Below are 10,141 nucleotides of genomic sequence, written 5' to 3'. Positions count from 1 at the left end.
GCTGGCCTAGCCAGCAATGTCCTCATCCCATGAATGAATAGAGCGCCAGCAACAGTAAGAACAATTTTAGTCTTCACCATCAATCTCACGCTCAACTAATTCAAGACTTCTACAAACATAGCTAAAAGGTAAAGTCATTATAGTTCCAGAAGATCACAGGGTTGGTGTCTCATTAGAGACAGATGACTGGTAGTGAATTTAACCTGAGGATCACCATGTCACAGACATGGGAGAAGGTTGAGAAGTTGGGACCCTCACGGTGACCTCAGCCGGTGTTGGTGTCAATCTGCATCACAACCAGACAGTCAACTGACCTGACTGATTCCCCACTAGTACTTAATCCATTGGACAAACCAAACCATAAATGTCAAATGAAACTTGTTTTAATTTTAGAAAATACTGCATCTCAGACAATGAGATAAAGGTAATGGTCAGTTTTGACAAAATTTCACTGCTTACATTAACACTAGACTTAGTTATACAGATCTTAATTTTCAGTTTTTAAAAAAAATCATTTCCCAAATGAATTTACCTTAAATTATGTTGGTGATATTTATTCCCACTGTCATAACTGTAACTATATCTGCTTGAAGCATAACTTCCATACAAAAACAGTCCTTCTGAAAGACAATTTGAAGTATCCAAATGCCAACATGCTGTTTCAGGTAGAAATGACCATACTCTGTGTATGTGAAGATCACACTCTCAAAAGATACAACTGTACATAGGTACGGAATATTTCTAAAGGCATAAACATACAATATAAAAATGATCACAGCTGAAGTATCACACCAAAAACACTGCTTCTAAAGACTTAAATTAAAAAAAAAATTCAGATAAGCATTTTAAAAAATGCAAGTGTAAACAATAGTAATGTTCAGCATCAGTCCCTGATGTACAAGTGGCTATCAGATGCTCTGCATCTCAACTGCAGAAGACAATCTTGAACATTTCCAGCAGCGCTTCATTAGCTTTCAGTGGTAACCTGTTCAGCCTTGGCAGCTGGCACACTTGCATGGGATTTTTCTTTTTTCTTGCTCTTCTGTATCATTTTTCTGAGAACAGAACAGAATAAAGATGAAATTTCATCATGACTAGCTGAGATATGAGACAAAGTGCAAACCATCTATACAGAAGCATTTTCTTTCTACATTCCCATTTAAATCATTAAAATTCAAATTATTCTTCCAATAACTATCTTCGCACAAATCCTCCCTATTGCCATACATTTCTATCTTAGAAATCATGAGACTCAGAAACTCACTGTCAGTGCAGCACTTCATTACACATTCAACTAGAACAAATTGCTGGCAGACCAACTGGACAATGGATAATCTAACCTGCCCCATTCAAGCACACTTTCATGTTACTTGAAGGGCTTATACCTGAAACGTCAATTCTCCTGTTCCTTGGATGCTGCCTGACCTGCTGCGCTTTTCCAGCAACACAGTTTCAGCTCTGATCTCCAGCATCTGCAGTCCTCACTTTCTCCTCCTAATTCTAAATTGTCCCATTTGATTTCAAATAATTACCACTGCATTATTCTCAAAGTTAAAGCAGAGTTTTAGAAATTGATAATGGTTAGTATCTTATAACTTTTAGATCAATACCACCCATTGTCTCCACTACAGCTGGTCATTTTCAGACACCATCACGATACTATGTAATTCTTTCACCCAACACAGCCCGCAACCTTTTGAAATTTGTAACACATAAAAAAAGTATCTTTCATATTATAGTAATTTTATCTTCATACTGGAGGCAATTCAGAAGTGAATTAAACGTAGCTTTGAGCAACATTCTAGCTTTTAAATAAGCACTCAAAATGCTAATGATTCTGTAAATGAATTTTCAAGGAATGGTGTACAGTACATTTCAAAATAAGCACATTTTGATGCTCACAGTTGTAAAGTCTTCCAAATCTACAATCTAATACAAGGCTCACATAAGAACAAACGTCAAATTCTCACTTCAAAATGACTAATTTACTTCAATTTCAAACATCCCAGAAATAATGCAAACTTGTAAGTCATGCATGTACCTACAGGCAGAAAGCTGAAAGGCATTACTCAAATTGTTCCCTTTGAAAGGTGCCATATGTGAAGCGAATAGGCTAAACAATAAGTTAAATGAAAGAAGACACTTCTGAATACTGTTGTCCAATTTCACATAGTTTAAATCAAAAGTAAATACATAAAACTCGAAATAAAACCTTACTTCGTCCTGGAAGCCTTTTCAATGAAGTACTTTGGTGTGGTCTTGATATCTGCTCGTTTGATTGGATTTTTGATCAACCTTTTCTTTTGTTTACTGCAATAAAGGTTGAGATTGTAGCCATTATTGCAATCAGTGTCAAACAATACAGAAAGTGAAATAAATATTTTGATAAAACATATGTACGTACTAAGAACAGGCTAACTATATGACACATCTAGTATCAAATTCAAAGCATTTTAAAATTGTACCATCAGAAGGAATGGAGTTCAATACATTCTGGGGATCAGTACTCCAATGCTGTTTTTGCAGAGACTCTGTTTTAGAGACACCAAGTTCCTACCTTTCTTCCATTTAAATATTTCATTAAATAGACTTGGACTTAGTATTTTAACTAGATTTCGCTGAGGAGAAACAAAATTTTGTGAAACATTTGATAATGTAATAGCTGGCATGTTTGATGCCATGATCTATATTTTTCAACAAAAGCTATTCCACAACATTTGAGTTTTGCACTGCACGGTCAGTAAGGAGCAGAAATGGGCGTGGAGACTTCCCCCGAGTGAGGCAAAAGCTAAGTCAGTACGGCTGGGAGTTTGCTTCAAAGTGCGAATCTGAGGCGGAGGAACTCAAGAGGTGCCTTAACCAATGTTTACTGCAAGAAGTAACCTCTCTGTCGCAAGCGATATGGGACAGGATAAAAGGTGCAGATTGAGAGGCCGACCTGCAGTGAGACCAGCTGTAGAGTTACACCACAACCAAACATAAGTGCAGGGAAAGCAGGTGATTAGTGAACATTTCCAATCTTTAAAGCAAAAGTTCTTCCGTTTGCATTTAGGGCTTTAGTACTTTACTTAAAAAAAAAGCACTAAATGTAAGATTGAAACTGGCGTTTTTATTAAACTACGATAAAAAGTTTAGTGAGTTGCTGCTGCAGCATACCAAGGTGATCCAGAGCAAACACATCTCTCGTTAAAGGGTTTGTAGCTTCAGGAACTTCAGATCAGTGTTGAGGAGCTGGAATCCAAGCTGCAGGCATTGCACCACAATTGAGAAAGGGCATGTTACCTGAACACTTTGTTCCAGGAGTCCATCACACCCTCCAGACTGAATAATTCAAATCAGGTCTATGACCAAGGACATAAGAGCGTAGCTGCAGGTAAGGCAAGTATGAGGACCCTTCATTTGAGAAGTTTTGACCCCTACAAAAGTCAAGCTGTGTGGACAACAGTGCAAACTGTAGGGAGGAGGAGCAAAGTAACCACAGCATAGGGAGCCATTCAAGGGTGGGGAAGAAAAAGAATATGGTTGTCGTAAGAGACATTACCTATCCTCCTAATTATGCTGTTTTGGCAGCCCTGAGTGGAAGATCCGAAGGCTGTGTTGCCTGCACAGTATCTCGCTTAAGGTCATCTCCTCATAGCTGGAGGAGACCTTAGAGCAGGAGGGGAGAGATCTAGTGACATATCCAAATATAGACTAAACATGGATAGGAATGGAAAGGAGATCCTGCTGAGAGAATGTGAAAGGTTAGGAGCCAAATCAAAAAGCAAAACTTTCAACATAACTTCTGGACTACCACCTGAGCCAAACTTCATGGGTAAAACAAAATCAAAGAACTTAATGCATAGCTCAAAGATTGGTGTGCATGGAATGGGTTTCAGCATTAGCACTGGAACTGGGTAGAAAGGAGCTATTCTGGTTAGACAGGCTTCACTCAACCACGTTTGGACTAGTGTCTCCCCACCCTGCTGAATTTAATGACTAGGGTTCAAATTTTCTTTTTGGGGAGGGGGCGAAGGTCATGTAATGATGTACGAGTATAGAAGGTCAGAAAAAAAAAAAGAGAAAAATGGCAAAGCTAATGGCTCTTTACTTTAATGCATGCAATATTCAGAACAAAATAAATAATCGACTCAAACACAGGTTAATAGGTATGATCTTAAAGCCATTACAGAGACTCAGTTAGGAGGAGATCAAACCTGGAAACTAAATATTTAGGGACAGGTAACTTTGCAAAAGGGCAGGAAGGAAGGAAAAGGTGGAGAAATAGCATGGTTAGTACAAGGTGGAATACATCTATAGCAAAAAGTGATCCTAGACCAGATAATGTAGCATCCATTTGGGTGAAGGTAAGAAAAGACAAGACAAGGGAAATAAGACACTGGTGGGCTTAGTCTCAGAACTGAGCCTAAACTGTAGGATTGAATAAATAAGGAACTAGTGAGGGCATGTAAAAAATGTTCTACAATTGTTTATATTATATATTAATGGCTTGGATGAGAAAATGAGAAAATGAACGTGTCATGATCAAGTTTGCAGGTGACAAAAATAGGTGGGAAGGCAAATGGTGAAAATGATAGACGTTTTAGAGGAATATAGACAGGTTGAATGAGTCGGCAAAAATCTAGCAGATAGAACATAAATTGTGGAAAAATGCAATTTGGCCAGAGAATCAAAGAGCTGAATATTATTTTATAGAGGGAAAAAAACTGCAGAAAGCTGCAGCTCAGAAGGATTTGGCAGTCCTTGTACATTAGTCACAAAAAGCTAGCATCCAAGTTCATAACTAGTATTGTTGTGAAAATTTATAAATAGGGATAATTTGCTAAAACTATACAATGCACTAGATAGATGACACTGACAATGCGGTGAATAGTCTTGGTTCCCTTACCTAAGGAAAGATATACTGGCACTGGGGGAAATCCAGAGAAGGTTCGGGACGGTTGATTTCAGATAAGGAAGAATTTTTTTGTTTGTGAAGAGTTGAGTAAGTTGGATTGGTACTCATTGGAATTTACAAGAACCTTACTGAAATTTTCAGGACACTTGGGACATGACCTGGTAGCTGTGAAGAGGTTGTTTCCCCATGTGGGAGCGTCTAGAACCAGAGGACTTAATCTCCAAGCAAAGGGTCACCAGTTAGGACAAAGACGAGAAGGAACTCTGTCTGTCAACGGGTAGTGGAATTCAATTCTGCAGAGGGCTGTAAAGACTGGGTCATTAAGTATATGCAAGACTGAGATATGCAGAATTTTAGTGAGGACTGCAGATGCTGGAGATCAGTGTAGAGGTGTAGTGCTGAAAAAAGCACAGCAGGTCAGGCAGCATCCAAGGAGCAAGAGAATCGATGTTTTTGACATAAGCCCTTCATCAGGAATGAGGCTTATGGGTTGGGGCGGAGTGATAGATGGGAGGGAGTGGGGTTTGGAGAAAGGTAGCTGAGAAAACGATAGGTGGATGAAGGTGAGGGAGAAGGTGGCTGTTAAAATCCACATTTATTCTGTGTGGTTGCAGGGTTCCAACGCGGAATACAAGGTGTTGTTCCTCCAGGCATCAGGTGGTGAGGGTTTGGTGGAGGCGGCAGCCCAGGACCTACATGTTCCTGACAAAGTGGGAATGGGAAGGGGAGTTGAAATGCGCAGCCATGGGGGTTGGAGGTTGGTGCAGGTGTCCTGAGATGTTCTCTGAAACTAAACTTTAGTAAGGAAATCAAGGGTCATTGGGAAATGGCAGGATAATGGTATTGAGTTATCCCATTGAAGGGGGGGTGAAAAAAGACTCAATGGGCTGAATGGCCTACTTCATCTGACATCTTGTGGTCTTAGTTGTTAATATTCATAACTTTAAAGGGTCAGCATAAAATCTCTAGACAAAAATAACACCTATCCTGACGGAACAAGACGGTTACATCTTTTATTTATTAATTCACGGCATGGAGTGATACTGGCACACAGTCAGCAGTTATTGCTCAACCTTAGGTGTCTGTGGGTAATTAGTGGCTATCTCCATTTGTGAACTAAATAGACTTTCATGACAATCCTGTTTTTTTTAAAATCACCATTACAGCTACCAGTTGTTTATTTCAGATTTCATCAACCAAATTTGAAATCACACCCACGATGGTGGTTTGATTTACCATCTCTGCTTTAGCCACTGATTACTAGGTTAAAAAAACCCCACTGTACTCTTTACAGCGAATGATATAAAAAGCCAATCTATCAACACTGTGCTCAAGAAAGCACACAGATCTCATGACAAATATCAATTCAGAAGCGTGCAGTGATTTTTTTATTTTTACATTTGGGATAATACTTTACACATAACGACAAACAAAAGATCAATAAAACAGACAAATTTAAAATTCATCTGTCAATGCTACAATTGTACAACTTGCACCCGTGTATAATTGAGTTTAAAGCATCTATGTTTAAAAGGTGAAGCATTAATGGGCAGCACGGTGGCACAGTGGTTAGCACTGCTGCCTCACAGCCCCAGAGACCTGGGTTCAATTCCCGCCTCAGGTGACTGATGGTGCAAACTCCACACGTTCGCCCGGTGTCTGCGTGGGTTTCCTCTGGGTGCTCCGCTTTCCTCCCACATTTCAAAAACATGCAGGTTAGGTGAATTGGCCATGCTAAATTGCCTGTAGTGTTAGGTGCAGGGGTAAATGTAGGGGAATGGGTCTGGGCGAGTGCGCTTCAGCGGGTCGGTGTGGACTTGTTGGGCCGAAAGGCCTGTTTCCACACTAAGTAATCTAATCTACCCAAGGTGTACCATATCTGAAAATGAAACAGGTGGAAGAAATAGAAAGTGTGGAGATGCTAGACAAGTCTTCCATCTGCAATCTGAGCCACACCAAACAGATAACAGAAAGAGAAAGATTCAACCCTAGGCTTCCCACCACAATTCCCCATGGCCAACACAAAGTTGCAGTTAGAGCAGACTAACTGACAATTACGGGGACGCAGTAGAATCATTTTTTTCCAAAAAAGAGAAAAAAAAAGTCAGGATGATAAAACTCACCACAAACTCTTTTCTTTCAGAGAGATACAAATAAAGAAGTGTTGATAACATCCTTTCTTGAAATTAATGCTTGCATTAAAAGACAGCTTTAAAAAAAAACGTAAATCTGCCAATATAGCCAGTGAAATGCTATTTCTTAAATAAATCATTATGAGATTAGATTAGATTACTTAGATAATAAAAACAGCTGAATCATAGCAATATATACGTGCCTCACCAACTCCAATAAAGGGGGAAGGTGTACATTTAAAACAATTTATCTTAAAGCACTTTACACTAAACAGACAAAAGTTCTACCCTCTGCATTCCTAGGTGAATACAGTTTCATTTGGAAGATATCATTCGTTCTGAAGGGTCATCGGACCTGAACCGTTAACTCTGGTTTCCCTCCACAGATGCAGCCAGACCTGCTGGGTTTTTCCAGTAATTTCTATTTTTTTTGTTTCTGCATCCACAGTTCTTTTGGATTTTCATTTGGAAGAGACAAGACAGTGATTGAGCTTTACAAGCCAACCAACAGAACTCTCAAGTTTGCCAGATATTGCAATCCAGGCCATTCACCAAGATCAAACCATTCCTTTGTCTCAAACAGCCTTAGACAGCATTTTATAATATCTGCTAGTGTGACATGTTTTAAATTAATGGCACTTACCTTTGCAGTTTGTTTATTTGCATCATATAGTCTGGTACAGGGCAGCCAGCTTGTTTGATAACGTTTGCTATACTAATTAAAGAGAAAAGAAAATAATGTTTTCAGAAGTGTTCAGAATCTTAAGTTATTCTCACATCAACTATGAATAGCCATGATATTTTTGGCACAAATTTTATTTTGCCCAAGCATCAATGGTGATCAATAGGAAGAACTGCTGAGCCCATTCAACTCCTCGATTCTGTCACCATAAAAGATTGGCGAATTAAAAATTTATAAAAGTCAGGAACTTGTATTTTTCACAAAGCTAATAGTTTTTGATCTGAATTTTATGAACGGGATGTGACTGATCAGTGACTGCCAAATGTTTCCATAAATTAAAACTCAGTAAACCAAGGGACACGATATCTATAATGGTGCCAGATTCAGTCTTGACTCATTCAGATTAAAAGTTAGTTCAGTTACAATTTACTTTTATTTTTAAGGCTTAGAAGTCTTGACAGTCAGCACTTTTGTAGCTTAAAACAATTGTTGGAATGGCAACAAATAATCTGTTTAAATTCATGAAAATGATAAACCTCCCAAGATCCTAATATGAGCTGTTGGGTTATGCAAGTGAGACACCCTCATTCATATTAATTATGGAACACAATTAAGTTCAGATTCCTACCATGGCCATTTGTTATCATCATTGCAGAGCATCAGTTTTCCAGTTCACTTTGTCTTCTAGCCATGGCTCAGTTTATTTCACAGTGAAATGTTGATGCATCCTCAAATTTAGAGACAGTGCGTCACGACACTTTTCTTACATAAAACCATAGGCTCATTAAAAATTTTCATAAAAGTGGAGTCAGGGATTTCTGGTTGCAGGGAGTGTGGGAGTTAGGCACAGGACCTGGCATCAGCATGGCCGAGGTGGGTGCAGTGAAGAAATGGTGCCTGAAGAGAGGGGACTCTTACATTGGTGGGTCTGGTGCAGGTGAGGCAGTGGAGAAAGGGGCAGCAGTGCAGGCATCTTTAATGAGCCGGCTCAGGGCTCAAGATTCTCAGTTTTATGTTTTATCCTTTATATTCTTGAACTATTCAAAATGCTGCAAGATTGTGGCAACTGTTAAAACTTTTCACTGTATTTTACTGTATTATTCACTGTAAAATGCAAGTGAAATTGATAAATCAATTATATTTCCTCAGAGGAATTTAGAGAACAGTCATGATAAAATAAAAAATAATAAACTTGGATTAACATATACAGCATGTTAGGACAGTATTTTCTGACTAAAATTTAAAAAGAAAAAAGGCTTTTGACTAAACTAGTGTCCAAGGTCAGTCAAATTATAGAGCAACTTGTTTACAGAATGACTGTACCTATCTGGAAGCCATGTTGATCCACTGAGTCACTCAGTTCAGCAATGAATCAGTATTTCTGACTGTAGCACATGTAAACAGCTAACAAGTATAAAGGCATTTTTTTTTAATGTTTTTGCCATTAATTTAGAAAATTAGTGCCACTCTTTCACTATTTTCATTTTGTACAGGATCATTGTTTTAAGAGAATCTTGTGAAACCACAAAGCACTGCATTTTTGGGATAAGAGACCAAGCTTTTGCGGAAATTTATTGCAAAATGCCTGATCTTTATTGCTTGCCCGATGGTAAACAGTGCACTGGAGCAAAACTGACATTGCGTCTTTCTTATAATAGTTGTCACTTTTTCGACGTCAAACTAGAAAAAGCAAGAAGCCTCTAATTTCATTATATGCAGTAGATTGTTCGAATAGGTAGCATTTACACAACGCAAGCAATATTTCAATAGCCAACAACATACGAAATGAACATTTTAATCACAGTAACGGACAGCTCAATTGTACTTCTCACAATACTCCAACTCTGCCTTAACAAGCACAAAATGGATTCCATCAAGCACTATTTTCTTTCCTCTTCCACAGAAATACTCCTCTTAAAAGAAACTAAGTGTTTAATCTCAAAATATTCCCTCCCCTACAGAAATGTGAAAGTATCTATGTCAGAGTCTTTGAAGGTGCAGTCACCTTCAGCCAGTGGTGGACAATGAAAACTGGCATTGCCTTCGATGGTCACATCCCGTGAACGAATAATCAACAATTAGCTTTACTCTAATAACAGGGAACCTCTGGCTTACAGCACACAAGTTCAAACTAACCTCCGTAAAAGTGGCTTATCATCTTCTGTGAAAAATGTAATAGACTTTCCTCGATGACCAGCTCTTCCAGTCCGTCCTACATATAACAAGCACACTTGTCACCATAACGTATTATTTCACACAGAAGATAAACAATTAGAATATTTATACAGGAAATGAGAACTAAGGAATGATGCAAAGTGAAAAAAAATCTGAAAAAGAAGTAACATAAAAACAGAATGTAGGAATAGGCCATTCAAGCCTTCACCACCATTCAATATGATCAGGTCTGATCATCCAACTCAGTCACCTCTT

At 38.6% G+C, this 10,141-nt stretch overlaps 1 protein-coding gene across 1 annotated transcript in view; it reads right to left on the bottom strand.

Annotated features, from left to right (window-relative positions):
* Positions 1-367: 367 nt before the first annotated feature.
* The window catches only part of ddx52 (DEAD (Asp-Glu-Ala-Asp) box polypeptide 52), a 33,197-nt gene continuing 23,423 nt past the window's right edge, over positions 368-10,141 (bottom strand). Inside the window, exons 11-14 of the mRNA XM_043718908.1 lie at positions 9,848-9,941; positions 7,673-7,744; positions 2,218-2,310; positions 368-1,055 (exon numbers count right to left, since the gene is read on the bottom strand). Coding sequence (XP_043574843.1) covers positions 968-1,055; positions 2,218-2,310; positions 7,673-7,744; positions 9,848-9,941 — 347 coding nt within the window. The 3' untranslated portion in view covers positions 368-967. The remainder of the gene's footprint in view (positions 1,056-2,217; positions 2,311-7,672; positions 7,745-9,847; positions 9,942-10,141) is intronic.

Source organism: Chiloscyllium plagiosum, chromosome 28 (genome assembly GCF_004010195.1).
Source record: "Chiloscyllium plagiosum isolate BGI_BamShark_2017 chromosome 28, ASM401019v2, whole genome shotgun sequence".
Classification (NCBI taxonomy): domain Eukaryota; kingdom Metazoa; phylum Chordata; class Chondrichthyes; order Orectolobiformes; family Hemiscylliidae; genus Chiloscyllium; species Chiloscyllium plagiosum.
This window is presented reverse-complemented; position numbering and strand designations above follow the sequence as displayed.